This window comes from Pogoniulus pusillus, chromosome 36 (assembly GCF_015220805.1).
Source record: "Pogoniulus pusillus isolate bPogPus1 chromosome 36, bPogPus1.pri, whole genome shotgun sequence".
Taxonomy (NCBI): Eukaryota; Metazoa; Chordata; class Aves; order Piciformes; family Lybiidae; genus Pogoniulus; species Pogoniulus pusillus.
This window is the reverse complement of record NC_087299.1, coordinates 3,602,441-3,621,772: the sequence shown is the minus strand read 5'-3', so window position 1 is coordinate 3,621,772 and position 19,332 is coordinate 3,602,441. Positions and strand designations below refer to the sequence as shown.

Genomic DNA, 19,332 nt, shown 5'->3' with positions numbered 1-19,332 from the left:
AAAAGGAGCAATTTGAGCTAAAATACAGCTCAAGATGTCTTTTTCTTTTGGTAGAAAATGAAATATTCAGTGAAGCATGAAGGTTTTCTGTAGGATCTTCTTTCTAGAAGGCATGCTCTAAGCTCTAGGACCTCCTTCTGAGTCACCTTTGTTGCTGGCTAAACACTGAAACAAACAAAATAAATAGTATTTCACCATGAGGGGAAAATAAAAACCACACTGTGGGGGACCACAAGTGCTTTATGAAGTTCTGGTTAAACGTGAGAAGTACTTTGTAATGCTAATAAGAATTTCTCCTCTTGCTTCCTTGCCTGCAATCAGATGTCCAGGCAGAACACATGTATTTTACAGCTGCTGACTGCAAGATCAAAAGCCTTGTTATTAATTTCACATGAATCTGATGTTGTAGGGCCCTTAAACTCTCAACTGACATCATTGTTTGCTTCCTTTGTTTATAGACCCTTGATTTTAAGATGCAAAATGCTTGACACCAAGCCTTTGGAGCACATTCATTTCTCTTTAGCTGGTTGATTCCGTGCCAGGAAGTGTGAGAAGTGCCTGTGAAACAGGTAATGCTGCCATACAGCACTCAGATTTATTTAATGTCCTTGATTTAGCTGAATTTGCTGTCAGACCCTCCATGAAGCACAGCAGAAGGCAGCATGGCTACAACTGTAGTTACACACATAGAGCTTTCTCCCTGCTGAGGTTTTCCCTGCTGCAAGCTGCAGCCTGCCTGGGAGAGTCTGGTCCTCCATCTCAATAAACAAACAAACCCAAATTCCCTTCAGCATGGCCTGCTATAAACAAGCAAATCAAGCAGCTGCTCCTCATTTGAGATGTTCCATCGACTGCAGGAGGAATCCACACAGCTTTTCTTAATGCAAAGATGTTTGGGAAAACAAAGAGCAGCTGTTTATGTTTCTTTATACCTATTAGCAGGAAATCAAAATGCAGGATGCTTGTATTTCTCCAGCTAAGAAAAACATCCTCTTGGCCTCAGCTTTCATCTGGATTTCAGATTGTTTAAAATGTGCAGGGCTGCCTCATTCTGCTGTTGCTTCAGCCAGCACCTAGAAACACTTTCTGTTCTTTGCTATAAAAGCAGAGTAGTCATGGAATACTTTGCAGGAGATTTGTGACAAAAACAACTAAGTTTAAGAATGTGACTTTTCAAATGGAGCCATTCTGTCCTCTCAGACACTGTCCTGAGGAAAACTCAGTTTGTTATAGGTATGTGGCTCTGTGAGATGAGTGAATGATTTGCTCAGTGTAGTGAACAGCCTTGCTTTTCTTCAGTTACTTTTGGAGGAGCCCAAGGGCTGAGAGATCTGGGATTGCTGTGTCTGGCAAACTCTGGGTGTAAGGAGGTTGGGCTGAATTATATTGAGAAAGTGTTGAACTTCTTCCTCTGTACTCAACGCTGATCAGACCACCCCTTGAATACTGTGTCTGGTTCTGGGCTCCTGAATTGAAGAGAGATGTTGAGGTGCTGGAAGGGGTCCAGAGAAGGGCAGCAAGGCTGGGGAGGGGCCTGGAGCACAGCCCTAGGAGGAGAGGCTGAGGGAGCTGGGGGAGTGCAGCCTGCAGCAGAGGAGGCTCAGGGCAGAGCTCATTGCTGTCTACAACTACCTGAAGAGAGACTGTAGCCAGGTGGGGTTGGGCTCTGCTGCCAGGCAACCAGCAATAGAAACGGGGACACAGCCTCAAGTTGTGCCAGGGCAGGTTGAGGGCAGTTTGCTTTCCAGGAAATCCAGCCTGGTCTTTTCCAACTGGAAGCTGTGGTTGGTTCATGCCATTAAGTTAAATAACCAGTTGGGGTTATCTCTTGGAAGGTTCTGTCTGATAGGCAGGGGAGCCACAATCGTTTGTGATAATGCCTGAGGGAGAAGTCAGAGTGTGGCCTTGGTTGTATCCTGCAGGAAGGAGGTACCACAGTGCCACATCCAAGGGGCACCACAGTGGTTTGCGACTGCCCTGGTGAGCATTCCAGTTCTACAGCTAATTGAGCAGTACAACAGTAAAAGGGCTTTTGGCTCACAAGGCCCAAGCACAGGAGCTGCAAAGCACCAGCAAAGGATTCCTGGGGTCTTGGCACAAAAACCTCTGTTGAAATATGAGAAAATAATTGTTCCAAAAAAGGTGCTGAGAAAAGAAAGTGTGGTCACGTTGTGCCTCTTTCCTTGGGACATTTGGGTACCTCTTCAGGTCCATAGTGAGAAGTCCTGAGTCTGGGTTCAGTTTTACTTGAGATCACTGAAATGGGAATAAGTGCATTAAAGGGAAGCACAAAAGGCTGTTTTGGGAGCAGCCTGAGCAAAGCAGAGATGATTTTGTTTGCTGATTTCTATCTCGCACTTGCAGATCCACACCACAGCTGTCTGAGCCCTCAAGTCATCAAAGCTGTAAGCACCTGCTTAGCTTCCAGCAGGTACCTACAAGCTTTGCTCAATCAAAGGCTCAGCTTTTCAACTTAATTACCCCATGCCTTCAGCAGCCAGAGGCTGATTGTTTTCCCTTGTCGCTCTGGAGCTGCAGTAGGCGTGTTGCAGGCAATGATGTTCTACTATTTACCTTTCTAAAGACTTGTTTTCCGCGGTGATGAGGTCACCAAAACGTCACCAGCCCGGGCTGAGGGTTTCCGTGCCGCTCGCCTGCCTGTTGCAGGCTTGCTCTTACGCCTAAAGCCGTTCAATTGTGTGCAAGGCGCTTAGAGCCGAGCCACGCCGCTCCCCGGGGCAGCCGGGCCCGATTGCTCGCCGCCGCCACGAGGGCCGAGCCGCCGCCGCGCTGACCCCGCCCCTGTCCCCGCCTCCTTAATTCCGATTGGCTACTCTGTTTGCTCCCGCGGTGCGATTGGTGGGTGCGTCTCACGGGCTTCCCCCGTAGGCTCCGCCTCCTGCCCCGCCCCCCTGCCCCGCCCCGCCCCGCTCGCGCGCCGCGCTCCATACTTGGCGATGGCCGGCGAGCCGCGCGCTGATTGGCGGAGCGGCGGCGGGGGGCGGGGCGCGGCGCTGACCCGGATGTTCACTCCTAGGCAACGGCGGAAGTGGAAGGGCCGCGGCCTGCCTCGGAGGGAGACCGGACGGGACCGGGAGGCGACTCCGCCGCCGTTGCTACCGCCCAGCGCAGCCCCGCCGAGCCGCCATGGTAAGGGCGAGAGGGGCGGTCCCTCGCCGCTGCCCGTACCGCTTTCCCGCGTCCCACTTTCTCCCGGCGGTGCTGCCCGCTCCCATCCCCCCCGGTGCCGCGCCCCGGCGGCTCCTCCGCCGTCCCCACCCCTGTCACGGTCGTTTCACAGGGAGGCGGTGGGACGGGTGGGCCTCGCACAGCTCCCTGGGGTGGCAGTAAGGGAGAGCTCTAGCCAGTGCTGTTAGAGGAGAGGGAGGGGTGGCTTGGCCTGGTGCTGGGAGCGGCGGCGGGGGGCTCTGTCCGGGGCTCCGCAAGGCCCGGGGGCGGGCAGCGGGGGCGCAGGGCGGTCAGACCCACTCGGCTACTTTGCTGCCCAGTTACTTTCACGTTTCTAGGCCTGCTAGCCGGGCTGGTGTTTCTAGAGGGAATGCTTCCGCTTTGGACGGCGAATGTTGCCGCTTGATGTAGTTCTAAACGGAGCGAGGGACTGAATGAAGCAGCAGCGGCGGTAGAGACTGATTGGGGGGGGGGGGGTAAGTCTGCTGTTGCTGCTGTTCATAAACCCCAAACGGTCACCTACGGCCTGGCATTTCCTCTGGCAGTTGGACTTACTGCTTGAGGTGTGCTAAGATGGAATGGAATCTGCCAAACAGAGGAAAACTAAGCTCGGGCTGCTCAGGCACAGGAGCTGCTGCAGGGCTGGGTGCTGCTCTGCTGCATGGATGAGAACTTTCCTTTCTTCAGAGGAACCCCCCCCTCCCCAGTTCCTTCACTCACCTAACATAATCTCCATCTTGCTCAGTGTTTGCTGAATGGATTAAACCCAGGTCACAAACCCTTTCAATTTCGTTTTGGCACCGTGTGTACAGGGAACAGATTTCATCAGCTCTAAACAAATGCAGCCAAAGGAATGGGATCTGGCCCAGGCTCTGAGCTGCTCCTGGGTGGATGTGGGGTTTTGTGGAGCCTAAGGCAACCTAGCCCCCGTGGATATCATCATTGAGCTATTTGATACTGTTAGGGGATTTGTGATTCAGGTTTTCCAACCTAACTATTTAAGAATGCTCAAAATGTCTTTAGATTGTAAACAACAACTCAGTGCTTGGCTATATAGCAGCTTAAGCAAGCAAGTGTAATCCTCAACTACTTACCTTCAACTTTAAGGATTTCAGAGGCAACACCTTGCATTTTTCTCTCCAGAGCTGAAGGTTGTGGTGATCCTGCTGCCTGTATTGTGCAGGATAAAGATGTTTGGCTTGTAGTGAAAATGGAGGAGTGCTTAATGTGAAGGTTCTGCTCCTCTCTTCTTGCTTGAACAAACGAGCTGCTGTGCCTGGCAGAATCTTGAGTGTGAGGGTGACAAGGTGGAGCACCATGTTTCAGTGGTGTATCTTGTTTTAAAGTGCTGAGATTTCCATGTGTGAGACCTGAATTTGAAATCAGCATTCCCACAAATTCTCAGAGCTTCTGCCATGGCAAAAATCCTCACAGCAAAAAGAGTTCAAAAAGAGCAAGTAGGCTTCATGTAAAGGAGCAATGATGATACTGAAAGCATCATCTGGAATAAGCCAGTTGGAGTTTCTGTCTGACTGGATCAGTTTGCTGGAGGAGGCAGAGCACAAATCCTTTAGCAGTTTCCTCTTAGAAGCTTCTGCTGTCTTCTGATTTTTCATGTTTAGTCACAGAGGCCACTGGGTGTGGGAGAGCCCTGGTCAAAGCTTTCAACGTTGTGCTAGTCACAGAATCCCAGCGTGGTGGGGGTTGAAAGGGACCTCTGGGGACCACCTAGTCCAATCTCCCTGCTAAAGCAGGGCACTCACAGCAGCTTGCCCAGGATCACAGTGCCCAGGTGGCTTTGGAATCTCTGCAGAGTAGGAGACTCCACAATCTTTGTGAGCAGCCTGCTTCAGGACTCTCACAGGGAAGTCTCTGATGTTGAGTAGACTTCAGGGATGAACCCAGGTCAGCCACTCTGTTATCTGTAGATCCTGGTGGCTGTGTGTGCACCTGAAGACTCATTCAGAGGCTTAAGGCTGCTTTATCTGCAGCGAGTGGGAACGTTCAAGATGAGTCACTGCTCTTGTTTGCAGAAGGCAAACGATCTGTGGTGCTTTAAAACTTCACCCACTCTAAGAATGAACTTAGTGTTATGCAGATGGTGCAGCTGCAGTGTCCAGTTTCAACTTCAGTGCAAGCCCAGTGCTGAGGGCACTTCCAGGCTCTTCCATTTCAATAGGTATGAAAACACAATGCTGAAACGGAGCATTGAGGTGCTGAAATGGCTCTTTCATTGGAGGTGACAGCTTAACCACAGCTAGAAGCTGGTGTGCTACAGGATATTGAGTCAAACCCCTTCTTGGTACCAGGCAGTTACCAAAACCTATGCAGAGCAGGGAGATGAGCACCTTTGTCTCCCCTGCACTACCTCAAGTCTGGCTTCTGGTGAACTGAAGTGAGACTTCAGAAGTGTCTGCGTTTCAGTCAGGTGCTTGGTGGAACAGGGCAGGGCAGCACATGAAGCTTGAAAACTGCCTGGATGGATGCTAAAAATAAACTGAAAGCACTGCTCAGGGCAAAGCAGGACTTGGGAGAGTGGATCTGCTGAGATGTCTGGAATTGGGGGTTAGGAATGGGTGGAATTCAGTTACTCTTGATGGAAAGAACACTCTTCTTTCCCAGGTTACCATCTTAGCAGGTATTTCTTCTGCTGTGCAAGCCCTCAGGAGAAGGGGGACCATTTTAGCAAAATCCTGCTTTAATCCACCCTAAATTCAAACTGTTTGGTGTAGTACTGGCTGCACATTGTCCCCTCAGAGTGTGCAAGGCAGCTAAAATGCAGCCAGGCACAGCTAAGGAGTCCTGATGTGCACAACCCAGCATCAGTAAGTTTGCAGATGACACCAAGCTAGGAGCAGGTGTTGATCTGTTGGAAGGTAGCAGAGCCCTGCAGAGGGACCTGGCCAGGCTGGATAGGTGGGCAGAGGCCAATGGGATGAGATTGAACAAGGCTAAGTGCAGGGTTCTGCACTTTGGCCACAACAACCCCAAGCAGCACTACAGGCTGGGGACTGAGTGGCTGAGAGCAGCCAGGAGGAAAGGTACCTGGGGGTACTGATAGATAGTAACTGAAGATGAGGCAGCAGTGTGCCCAGGTGGGCAGCAGAGCCAATGGCATCCTGGCCTGCATCAGGAACAGTGTGGGCAGTAGGACAAGGGAGGTTATTCTTCCTGTGGTTCTATGCTCCTCAGGGTTATGTTTTCAAGGTAGGGGCAGTTTGCCTTGGTCAGGCTTGCGTTGCTGTGACTGCTACCAAAGCCACATTAAAGGATGTGTGGAACAACTGCAGGCAGTGCAGGTGGCTGCTTGAATGCTGACCCCTTCCTTAAATGAATGCTGTCACTTCTGAAGCCCTACCTGAGCTCAGGAGAGGTTTTCAGTGCCTGCAGCAAGTCCTTTGTGCCTTCTGAAAAATACTAACCTGAGCTGATTTCTAGAGTCATAGAATGAGTTGGGTTGGAAGGAACCTTAAAGCTCATCCAGCTCCAACCCCCCTGCCTTGGGCAGGGACATCTCCCACTAGAACAGCGCTCAAGGGCTCATCCAGCCTGGCCTTGAACACTTCCAGGGTTGGAGCCTTCTGCAGCTTCTCTGGGCAACCTATTCAGCATCTCCCCACTCTCATGGGGAAGAATTTCTTCCTCATGTCTAACCTAAACCAAACTTCTTCCAGTTTGAAGCCATCACCCCATATCTTATTGCTCCTTTATTCAGTCACTGTTTTCTTAGCCAGGGCTGTGAGCTTAGCTAAATGAAAGCAGAGTGAAGTGAGAGAGGATACCATTGGGATAGGGAATACTGCCCTGCCACTGGTGTTTAATCCTCTGGTTTATTAGTACAGGCAAAAAAAACCTTCAGCTTGTGGACAAGTATTCAAAGAGGATCTCCTTGTGTGACAATCTATGTGTTGGTGTCTTAGTAGCTGACATCTGGGAGAAAACCCCAATGGAAGTGCAGTTAACTCTCTTGAGTGACTCTGTTTAGTCCTATTCCTGTGGCTGAGTGGAGAAGTGGCTGTCTTTGGGAAAGAGATGTTGCTGCCTTATTGAGTTTCTGTTCCTCTAGTTGTCAGCTGTGTGTCCATCAGTTGGCTTCCATGTGTGAAGGGTAGCTGGTGGACCATGGGAGGTTGTGCATGGCTGCTCAGCACTCAGAGTCACAGAATGGTAGGGGTTGGATGGTACCTCTGGAGATCGAGTCCAACCCCTCTGCCAAGGCAGGTTCACCTAGAATAGGTCACACAAGAACATGTCCAGGCAGGTTTTTGAATGTCTCCAGAGATGGAGATTCTACAACCTCTCTGAACAGCCTGTTCCAGTGCTCAACCCTTAAAGGAATTGCTCCTGGTGTTTAGATGGAACTTGTGATGTCCTAGTTGTGCCCATTACCCTGTGTCCTCACTAGGCACCACTGACAAAAGTCTGTTTCCATCCTCCTGATGCCCACTCTTTGAGTATTGATCAGCACTGATGAGGTCTGCTCTTTTCCAGACTAAATAGCCCCAGTTCACAGAATCACAGGATGAATCAAGTTGGAAAAGACCTTCAAGATCATTGAGTCCAACCTAACACCTGATTAACTAGATGATGGCACTAAGGGCTTCATCCAGTCTCCTTTTAAACACCTCCAGAGATGGTGACCCCACCACCTCCCCAGGCAGCCCATTCCAATGCCAGTCTTTCTGTGAAGAACTTCCTCCTAACATCCAGCCTGAACCTGCCCTGGCATGGCTTGAGTCTGTGTCCTCTTGTTCCTGATTGCCTGGGAGCAGAGACCAACCCCACCTGGCTGCAACCTTCATTCAGGAGGATCTCCTCATCAGGGAGGTGTTCCAGTCCCCTAATCCCCTTTGCAGCCCTTCACTGTACTCTCTCCAACAGTTCTTGTCCTTCATGAGCTGGGGAACCCAGAACTGGCCAGGGTAGCCTCACCAGGGTGGAGTGGAGAGGAAAAAGAACATTGTGTGCTGTGTGCTCATCCAGTTTGGCTCTGGGGAGCTGGATGCTTCCAGAGACTGGGATGGGAAGAGCCTGAGAAGTATTTTGTTAGGCTTACTTTCCCCGTTGAGCTGGTACACGTTGTAGTAGTGCCATGTCAAACTGAACTAGAAGTGTGAAAACCTGCAAGGTGTCTGCACAGGCAACATAAAGCAAAGTTTAGGGATGTATTAAGCCCTGTTTTGTTGCCCTACTTTAATTCCTAGTGTTTAAGATCTGTCAGGCAAAGAATGTGGTTCAAAATGCTCAAGATGCTGTTGATCTTCTCCTTTTATTCAGGTGTTTTATCCAGTCACTCTGCATTCTACTTTCCCATCAAATCCTGAAGAGCTGAAAAAGCATCAACCAAATCTTTTGTCTCTCTCCTTAATCCACAAGGTCCAATCATGTCCTGGAAATGGCAAAGGATTAGAGAGAAGGGTGACACAAATCTCACTTCAACCCAAGGAACTTCAAATTGGAAGTTCTTTTATAGATGAAACCTGTGTGGTGTGAAGGAGCACTGCCTGCATCTGAAGGCTATGAGCATTCCCCAGGCTTCCTGCTCTCTCCAGCCCAGGCTTTGTTTTTCATAGATTCACAGAATGAGTTGGGTTGGAAGAGACCTTCAGGATCATCCAATTCCAACCTCCTGCCATGGACAAGGACAGCTCCCACTTCCCTGCTCAAGACCTCTTCCAACCTGACCTCAAACATCTCCAAGGAGGGGGCATGCACAGCCTCCCTGGGCAGCCTGTTCCTGTGTCTCCCCATCCTCATTCTAAAGAATTCCTTACTCATTTCCAGTCTCAATCTCCCCTCTTCCAGCTTCATTCCTGCTTTCCTTAGCACTCCAAGCCCTTGTCAAAACTCCCTCCCCAGCTCTCCTGTAGCCTCCTTCAGGTACTGGGAGGCTGCTCTAGGGTCTCCCTGAAGCCTTCCCTTCTGCAGGCTGAGCAGCCCCAGTCATGAATAGGTTGGCTGTCTAGCTGGGCTCCAACCCAAGGTTTGTGTTTGAATAGGTTGTGTAAGTTACAGAGCTCCTTGGATCTAACTGGAGAAGTCAGACCAGTGCAGTGGAAATGTGGCCACTTTAAGCTGGAGCATGAACTGATTTTTGTATTTCTTTAGTAGAATGCATTCTTAAAGAGTTACTGGGCCATGAATGAGGTGTTCATGTTGGTGTGAATGGGGGATGGACCCAAGTGCAGGGGAAATGGCCTCAGTGCAGGGAGAGTGGACCCAAATGCAGGGGAAATGGCCTCAGTGCAGGGGGAGTGGACCCAAATGCAGGGGGCCTGGCCTCAGTGCAGGGGGAGTGGACCCAAATGCAGGGGGAATGGCCTCAGTGCAGGGGGAGTGGACCCAAATGCAGGGGGCATGGCCCCAGTGTGGGGGGAGTGGACCCAAATGCAGGGGGCATGGCCCCAGTGTGGGGGGAGTGGACCCAAATGCAGGGGGAATGGCCTCAGTGCAGGGGGAGTGGACCCAAATGCAGGGGGAATGGCCCCAGTGTGGGGGGAGTGGACCCAAATGCAGGGGGCATGGCCCCAGTGTGGGGGGAGTGGACCCAAATGCAGGGGGAATGGACTAAATATTCTGAGTAAGAGGAATTTCTTAGCAGGGTAATAGCTGTGACTGGAACCTGCAATGCATTCAGAGAACATGAAGCTGTTCTGGTTTAATTGAGGTGAACAATACAGAGTTCCTGTGACCTGGACCTGACCAAGTCACCAAAATTCACTCCTGTGATCCTGTGTCCTGAAGCAGGATGGGGCAGATGCTTCCAAATTGGTTTTCCTGGGGAGTCTGAGCTCTTGCTTGGGTATTTGATGAGACATTTGCTTTGGGCACTTCCTTTGTGGGGCAGGAGGGTGGGTGCTGGTTGAGCCAGTTGTAAAGACATTTCCCAGCTAGATTTGTTATGAGCAGAAAAGAGAGGATGGGGAAGGTGCTTTGCTCCCTGATTGGAATGGGCTTTCCCATAACAGGTGCTGTGTGCTGGTGCCCAGAGCAGTGTCAGCCCCAACCTTGGGCTGGGTTTTTAGGTACAGTGAGGAATAGAAACCAGCATCTATTTCTTATGCCCAAAATAGGTTTCTGCTTAGAATGACTTCAGTGGCATGAGGTCATACCTTGTGCTGGTGTCTTAGAGTGGTGGCCTGAGCCTTGGCATCAGGCAGGAAGATTAATTTCTTGGGTTATCTGGGGCTGTTCTTTTGCCTTCTCTTCTGGGCTCTAGAAGGAGAATGTGCAGCCTGCTTTGAGCTCCTGCTCTCTGTGCTGCCCCTTCCAAGTTGAGCTGAAGAATTACAAAGTGTATTTGCACACACTTGACTTTATCTGGCTGCCCTTCTGCTAAATTACCTCTTTTAGTCCTGCTCTATGCAAATTCAACCTTAGCAGGTCCTATTTCATCAGCATAGCCTGGGCTGTTTCTCAGCACGGGGTTGGCTCAGGGCTCCTGACTCTCAGTTGAAACCCTTGAGACCCAGCTGGGCTGTTTGCAGCCCTGCTGCAGAGCTTGTCCTTGCTGGTTGCTGTGTCCCTCAGGATGAAGAGATGTCCTCTCTGGCTTTTCTTTTTGGTGTGTGTGGAGCAGAGGATGTGTGGTTGTTTTCTTTCCCCTTCTCCTGGTGCATCGACTTGGAATTACAATCACGTCCTTGTTGCAAAGTGGGAGGGTTCCCAGCCTGGGTGAAAGCAGAACTCAGGAGCTAACGATTTTAGCAGCATCAGCTGAAACTAAGACTGGAAACAGCACTTAAGTAAGAGGATTTTGTGCAGAAGGAAAAAAGGTTGAGGCTGCATTGAAGACAGAAGCTTAGTGGTTGCCTTAAGCCACCAGTCAAAGCCACAATAAATAAAATACTCTTTATTCTCTGAGGGGGAATTTTGTTTGCATATCTCCAGGTGATCCTTTCTGTCTTTCCCATTAGCCACACTGCTGAGGTTGGGAATGATGTCCCTGTTCCCTGCCTCTTCCAGTTCGTTTTGCTTTGTTAAATACCAGGATTTCAAACCCTCCCTGGGCTGCTAGGTGATCAGTGCCTGGCCCAGAGCCTGAGCCTGCAATTTGAGATGGGCTCAAGAAACAAGAGATGAGGCTTTTGGAGAGTTAATTCAAAGGAGGAGAGAAAGAGAGAGAGCCATGAAATGGAGGAATGAGGTAAAATATCACCTGAGTTGTGCTGACTGCAGCACTTGGTGGCTGTTTTTATCCACTGAGTCCTGTCACTGGAGATTTAGGGGTCAGCAGGGAGAGGTTTGGATGCAGTGCTGAGAACAGGTGTGGTGTGGATGGTCAAATTCAGCTGGAAGGAGGTTGGGGTGAGGTGGGGGTTGGTGTTTCCTCCCTAGAATGGAGTGATAGGATGAGAGGAAAGGGCCTCAAGTTGTGCCAGGGGAGGTTTAAGTTGGATATTAGGAAACATTTCTTGACTGCAAGAGTGATCAGAGGTTGGAAGAGGCTGCCCAGGGAGGTGATGGAGTCCCTAGCCCTGAAAGCCTTCAAGAAACCTGTGGAGATGGCACTTTGGGTCATGGTTTAATGGTCATGGTGGTCTTAGGTTTTTCAACCCAACCAATTCTATGGTTAGCACAGGGAGAGCTACTTCAGAGCTTGGGAAGGTAAAAAGTGTCCAAAGGGAGTAAGGATTAACTTTGTATTAAAGTGAGGGAAGAATCTGAGATGGATCTGAAGTGGCAGATGTGTGTTGGGTGAAGCACTGCCCCTGCAGGACCTGTCTCTACTGCTTAAATTTACCCTCAGCTCTGCAGAACTTACAGATAGATCTCACACACTGCCTGGCTGCAGTTTTGACTGGAGGGTAGGTCAGATGTGTGCAGAAACAGCATTGGAAAGCATAAAAAGTCCAAAAGAGCAGATGAGACTTGGAACTGCAGCAAGGGAAGGAGCTCTGGAGCCACAAAGGTGATCAGAGGGCTGCAGCACCTCTGCTGTGGAGACAGGCTGAAAGAATTGGAGCTGTTCAGCTTGGAGAGGAGAAGGCTGCAGGGAGACCTTAGAGCAGCCTTGCAGTACCTGAAGGGGGCTGCAGGAGAAATGGGAAGGGGACTTTCTGCAAGAGGATGAGGGCCAAGGGCTTGAAACTGGGGCAGGGTGGGTTTAGGTTGGACATCAGGAGGAAGCTCATAATGAGGGTGGTGAAATACTGCAACAGGTTATCCAGAGATGTGGTCCCTGGAGACATTCAAGATCAGAGTTGATGTGGCCCTGAGCAGCCTGATCTAGTTGGGGGTGTCCCTGCTGGCTGCAGGAGGGCTGGACAAGATGAGCTTTGAGGGTCCCTTCCAACCCCATGCAGTTTGTGTGTCTGCTCACATACACAAACTCTTAACTTCCTAGTTTAAAGCTTCAGATCCTTAGCAGAGGATCCCTTGGCCAAAACTGGCCTGTCTGACAGTGCAGCCAGCAAGGTGCCTCTGACTAGCCACAGCAGAAGGCTTATTGACCTAATTTTGTGACCTTCTAGGCCATGGGAGGACACTGAGGGCTAATGAGATAACCTCTCTGTCTCCTCTCTGCCTTGCCAGGCATCCGATTACTTGCCAGAGTTATCTCATGCATTTACAACCCCAGCTCCTGGACTGCAGGCTGCTGGAAAGTGCTGAGTCTGGGCATTTAAACTGGGCAGCCCTGAGTGTGGTGGCAGCTTAGCCAGGGTGGCAGAGACTTCCCCGAGGTGGCAGGGGCTCTACAGGCAGCCCAGCAGAAGCTGTTAGGGATGTGGAGTGTCTGACCCATTGAAAGCATAACTGCCAGTGCTTGTTGTCACCTTGGTGATGAGAGAATTGCTTGGGGTGGAAAAGCTCTCTAAGATCAGCCTGGAGAAGAGAAGGCTTTGAGGAGACCTTGGAGTGGCCTTCTAGTATCTGAAGTGGGCTGCAAGGGGGCTGGGAAGGGATTATTGATAAGGTCTGGTACTGACAGGAGGAGGAGGAATGGATTTGACCTGGCAGAGGAGAGACTGAAACTGGATGGTAGGAAGAAGTTGTTTGCAGTGAGGGTGGTGAGACACTGGCACAGGTTGCCCAGGGAGGTTGTGGAGCACAGAATCACCCAATGTGATCAAAGATCACATTGGGTGATTCTGTGCTCCACAACCTCCCTGGAGGTGTTCAGGACCAGGTTGGATGAGGCCTTGAACAACCTGTTCTAGTGGGAAGTGTTCCTGCCTATGGCAGGGGCTTGGAACTGGATGAGGTCACTTCCAACCTAAACCATTCTGTGGCCATCCAATGCAAACATCAACCCAACACCACCACAGTCACTAAGCCATGTCCCAAAGTGCCATCTCCACAGGCTTCTTGAAGGCTTTCAGGGTTAAGGACATCACCACCTCCCTGGGCAGCCTGTTCCCATGCCTGACCACTCTTGCAGTCAAAAAATTGTTCCTCATGTCCAACCTAAACCTCCCCTGGCACAACTTGAGGCCATTTCCTCTCATCTTATCACTTGATTCTAGGGGAGGAGACCCCAACCCTCACCTCATTACAAATCCTTGAAAGGAGGTTGGAGAGAGCAATGAGGTCTCCCCTCAGCCTCCTTTTCACCAGGCTGAACATCCTCAGCTCTCTCAGGTGCTCCTCTTCTCCAGACCCTTCAGCAGTTTGATTGCCCTTCTCTGGGCACACTCCAGCAGCTTCATGGGGCAGCACACAAGCAAATGAATTTCCTCATGCTTAGCCCTTCACACTTTATTCCTCCCTCATGAGACTTCCCCTCCAGCTGCTTAAAAAAAGATGCATTTTTCCAGTGGTTTTGATGTAAATAACTGCTCCTGTGGAAAAAAAAACCCACCAAACTGTAGCTGAGTGGATCTGGCAGGCCAGGACTAAGTTGCCCAACTTGGCTGTTTCTGTTAAGAAAAGATGATCTCCACTTCAGCTGAGCAGTTCCTCTCCTGGTGCTTTGCTGAGCAGGCTGATTGGAACAGGGCACAAGCAGCGTGCAGAAGAAAAGATCACAGAGGATTAGCAGGATTCTAGGAGGGGATCACAGGCAAGATGTTGGTGGATGCTCAGGATGACCAAGTGCACTGTGGAATCTCAAGAGCTGGTGTGTTTCTAGTAATTATGGTTTCAGTTTAGCAAGGCAGATCCAAGTGACCCCTGTGAAGATGAAGCAGCCCTCCTCCAGGGACTGATTTGGGTTCTCCCTCAGAAATGTTTGAATGGAAGGCAAGAAGCTAATAGAGCTATGAAATACAGGTCAGCAGAGTCCTGAACCAACCCAGACCTGCTGCAAAGCTGCTTTCAAAGCCTGAGCTATAACCCAGTTTGCTTGCTAGTAGTAGGTGTGCAGAGAAAGAATGAAGTGGGAGGATGGGAGAATATTAATCAGTAATTTAGGGTACATCTGCAGGGCTGGAGCTGCACCAGAGGATGTTGCAGAGGTGAGCTGCAGGGGAGTTGTTATCAAAGGGTTGGGCAGCCCAGGAAGAAGATCCTGTGAGTGATTTCCTGTTGCATGGCAACAATCTTCTGTTTGGTGAGAGGCAGCTGACAGGGGAAGGAGGGTGCTTGGGAGGTACCTCCACAGCTTTTAGAATGCAAGACTTGCTGGAGTGCACAGCACCTTGGTGGGTGGCAAAGTATTTGTGAAGCTGCAGGAGATGACTGAAGTCAAATATGGAACGGCACAGAGGACTGGGTTCAGTTCTGGGCTGCCCAGGTCAAGACAGGCAGAGAACTACCCAGGAGAGTCCAGTGGAGGCTACAAAGCTGCTGAGGGGCCTGGAGCATCTCTGTGAGGAGGAGAGGCTGAGAGCTCTGGGGCTGGTGAGCCCTGTGATAGTCTGGGAGTTACCTGCCCCCCTGCTCTTATGAAATCACCCAGACTAGACTCAGCCAGCTGGAAGTTAAGGAATGAAGCTTTCTATTCACAGCTTAGCACAAGGTACAAGCAGAGATTTACAGCTGTAGACAGCAACAGGCAAGTTAAAGGTAGTCCAGAAACACAACAGCCCTCCCAGAAAGCAGAGCCCCCAGGAGGGGCTCCCAACCACCCTTCCACCTTCTTTCCACCCCTCTACCTTACCCCAGAGTCTGCCTTATGTGCAAGGTGAGTTTGGAGGATCAGCAAGGGGAGTTAGAAGCAGAATTAGTTGGGTTACAAAGCAAAGGCCCAGGGAGAAAAGCACAGGCACTGACAGATAGAGATTCTCCCTCTGTCTTATCTGTGTTCATGTTCTTGCTTTTATGCATCTCAGCAAGCCTAGGAGTGAAGCAGACATCAGCATTGATTTATTTTCCCAGCCTGTGATCTAATTTTTCTCATTAAAATATTCCAATGAGCCTTAAACTAGCACAAGCCTGCAGAAGAGCAGCCCCAGAGGGCATCTGATCAATGTTCTTGCAAGAGCTAAAGGAGCTGTGGGGTGCAAGAGGCTGTGGCCAGGCTCTTGTCAGTGGTGCCCAGGGCAGTGGGCACAAACTGGAGCTCAGGAGGTTCCATCTGAACAGGAGCAGAAACTTTGCTGTTGTGAGAGTGTTGGAGGCCTGGAGCAGGCTGCTCAGAGAAGTTGTGGAGTCTCCTGTCTGGAGAGATTCCAGCCCCTCTGGGCCATTGTGCTCCTGGGTGAGCTGCTGTGGGTGCCCTGCTTGAGCAGAGGGCTTGGACTGGATGATCTGCAGATGTCCCTTCTAATTCCCACCATGCTGGGGGAAGCTGAGTTAGAAGCTGATGCCAAGAGGCCTCTGAGAGCAGTGGATAGATGAAATGATACTGCATGGTTACAGTGTCAGCAGAGCTGTCTGTCAGGGCTCTGAGCATACTTGTCCTAGGGCCAACATCTGTTCTGGTAGGGAGCAGGCAGATGTTAAAACCTTCCTGATGAAGTGCTTGCAAAATCAGGCCAAGCCCTGCTGTCTCAGTGCTGTGATGCATTTTGTTTAGCTGAGGTTTCCTCTCTCTCCACCCATCTAACAAAGACAAGCTTACTTTGTGTTAGACACAGGCTTAGAATGGACAGAACTCCTCCTGTGCAGTACCATGAACCTGGTTCCATCTCTGTGTTCACTGGAGTTAGGAGGTCAGCTCTGCAGTCAGCTTCAGGGCCTGGAATCCCTTCTGTGTCCAGTTCAAAGATCCATGGAATGGTTTAAGTTGGAAGGGACTTTCAAGATCATCCAGTTCCAACTTCCTACCATGGGCAGGGACACCTTTCACTAGATGAGGTTAATCAAGGTCTCATCCAACCTGGCCTCCAACACCTCCAGGGAGGTTGTGGGTCACAGAAGCACAGAATGTGATCTCTGATCACATTCTGTGCTTCTGTGATCCACAACCTCCCTGGGCAAACCTGTTCCAGTATCTCACCACCATCACTCTCATGAATTTCTTCCTCATGTCCTTCTCAATCTCTGCTCTTCTAACTCAAAGTTTTTTCCCTCTCATCCTGTCACTCCAAGCCCTTGTCAAAAGTCCATCCCCAGCTCTCCTGTATTCCTCTTCAGATACTGGAAGGCTGCTCTCATGTCTCCCTGGAGCCTTCTCCAGGCTGAACAACCCCAGCTCTCTCACCCTGTCCCCACAGGGAGGTTACTGCATCCCTCAGGTCGTCTGTGTGAGCTTCTCTGTACCCTCTCCAACAGTTCCATGTCCTTCATGTGCTGGGGGCTTCAAACCTGGAGGCAGTGCTGCAGATGGGATGTGAGCAGAGCAGAAGGGGAGCTGCTGGTTTGCAGTCTGTACACAGTGTCTGTGTAGCTGTTGCACTGCTGCCTCTCCCTTTCCCCAGTTTCATAGAATCAAGCAGGTTGGCAGAGAGCTCCAAGCTCAGCCAGCCCAACCTAGCACCCAGCCCTGCCCAACCAACCAGACCATGGCACTCAGTGCCCCAGCCAGCCTTGGCTGCAACACCTCCAGCCACACAGACTCCACCACCTCCCTGGGCAGCCCATTCCAATGCAAATCACTCTCTCTGGGAACAACTTCCTAACAGCATCCAGCCTCAACCTGCCCTGCCACAGCTTCAGCCTGGGTTCCCTTCTTCTGGCCCTGGCTGCCTGGCAGCAGAGCCCAACCCCACCTGGCTACAGCCTCCCTGCAGGCAGCTGCAGGCAGCAATGAGCTCTGCCCTGAGCCTCCTCTGCTGCAGGCTGCACCCCCCCAGCTCCCTCAGCCTCTCCTCACAGGGCTGTGCTCCAGGACCCTCCCCAGCCTTGCTGCCCTTCTCTCAACACCTTCCAGCACCTCAAACTCTTGAGTTGAGGAGCCCAGAACTGGACACAGCACTCAAGGTGTGGCCTAAGCAGTGCTGAGCAGAGAGGCAGATTCCTGTGGGGCTGGCAGGTTGCAGGTTCCCTTGGTGCTGTGATTTATTGGGAAAGGACTTTTTGCAAACTTTATGCTTCACAGGCATTCTTGGCAGCAGATGAAAGGCAGTAAATTACATTGTCATGTTCAGTGACAAGTTTAATAAATAAAGCATTGTTTCTGTTACCCAGAAGACAAACACTGGTGCAGAAGTCATTAGTGAGAGTGGCAGAAGGTCAAGATGAATAAGCCTTGCTCCAGAAAGCCCCCGTGCTGGCCCTTCCTGCTCCTCTCTTGGTGTGTGGTGGTTCTGTCTGTTGATGGAGACTTGTAATGGGCTATCCATCAGTGAAAGTGAAAGATGTTAAATCAGTTTGGAAAGCAACTTGAAGGATCTGGCATCTGCAGGGTCCCTGCTCATTGCAAAGGGTTGAAGTAGATGACCTTAAAGATCTCTTCCAACCCAAACAGTTGAATGAGTCTATAAATCATTGTGATTCTGCCCCTCTGCTCTGCTGAGACCTCACCTGCAGCACTGCTTCCAGCTCTGGTACTCCCAGCACAAGAAGGAGCTGGAACAGGAGGGGTTCAGAGGAGCCACAAAGATGATCAGAGGGCTGGAGAATCTGCTCTGTGGGGGCAGGATGAGAGAGTTGGGGCTGGAGAAGAGGAGGCTCCATGGAGACCTTAGAGCAGCCTTCCAGCTACAGGGGTTACAGGAGAGCTGGGGAGGGACTTCTGACAAAGGCTTGGAGTGACAGGATGAGGGGGAATGGATTGAAGCTCTAACAGGGGGGATTGAGACTGGAGATGAGGAAGAAATTCTTTCCAGAGAGGGTGGGGAGACACTGGCACAGGTTGCCCAGGGAGCTTGTGGCTGCTCCCTCCCTGGAGGTGTTGGAGGCCAGGCTGGATGAGGCCTTGAGCAACCTGGGCTGGTGGGAGGTGTCCCTGCTCATGGCAGGGATGTTGGGACTGGATGAGCTTTAAGGGGAAGCTGTGTACCTGTTGCAATTGAAAAGAGCTCTAATGCTTAAGTGCCACAAAGCTGAACCCTTAGCCAGGCCTCCCTCTTGAGAGCTGACAGCAGATCTGATGATTGGCAAACTGGGATTTGTCTGCAACAGAGAATCAGTCAGTGCTGGAAGGGACCTCGAGGCTCATCCAGTTCCAACCCCCCTGCCATGGGCAGGGACACCTCACACTAGATCAAGTTGCTCAGAGCCACATCCAGCCTGGCCTTAAACACTTCCAGGGATGAGGCTTCCACCAGCTCCCTGGGCAACCTGTTCCAGTGTCTCACCACTCTCATGCTGAAGAACTTCTTCCTATCATCCAGTCTGAATCTCCCCACTTCTAGTTTTGCTCCATTCCCCCCAGTCCTATCACTACCTGACACCCTACAAAGTCCCTCCCCAGCTTTTCTGTAGCCCACTTCAGACACTGGAAGGCCACAGTAAGGTCTCCTTGGAGTCTTCTCCTCTCCAGACTGCACAAGCCCAACTCTCTCAGTCTGTTTTCATAGGATAGCAGCTCCAGCCCTCTGCTCATCCTCATGGGCCTTCTCTGAGCATGTTCATAAAAGGAAGGGGAAAAATAAGTCTTTGTTTTGGGTACTTTGTCCCTCTATTGATTTCTGGAGCTATTTTGTGCTTGTAAACTGCCCAGTGACCAAAGTGGTTTGATTTGTGAGTACCTCAAACTATGTAAGCTGGGCAAATGTGCTGTTTTTCTGGTCTCCCCTCAGGTCTTTTTTAGCTTAATCTTTATGTTCTCTGGAAGTTGAGACCTTACTTTTGGATAGTTCAAGTGCCAGCCTTGGGCAAAGCTGCAGCTCGGAGAGCTTGGTTTAATCTGCAGGGTCCTAACAGTCAGGACATTTT

At 50.7% G+C, this 19,332-nt stretch overlaps 1 protein-coding gene across 2 annotated transcripts in view; it reads left to right on the top strand.

The window, feature by feature from the left end:
- The first annotated feature begins 1,171 nt into the window (after window positions 1-1,171).
- CAPZB (capping actin protein of muscle Z-line subunit beta) overlaps window positions 1,172-19,332 on the top strand; it is an 83,223-nt gene continuing 65,062 nt past the window's right edge. The window contains exons 1-2 of one of the 2 annotated variants that reach the window (XM_064172023.1): window positions 1,172-1,233; window positions 3,038-3,150. In XM_064172023.1, coding sequence (XP_064028093.1) covers window positions 3,148-3,150 — 3 coding nt within the window. In that variant the 5' untranslated portion in view covers window positions 1,172-1,233; window positions 3,038-3,147. Of the gene's footprint in view, window positions 1,234-3,037; window positions 3,151-19,332 lie in introns of those variants that run through there. The other variant, XM_064172024.1, reaches the window with a different exon arrangement.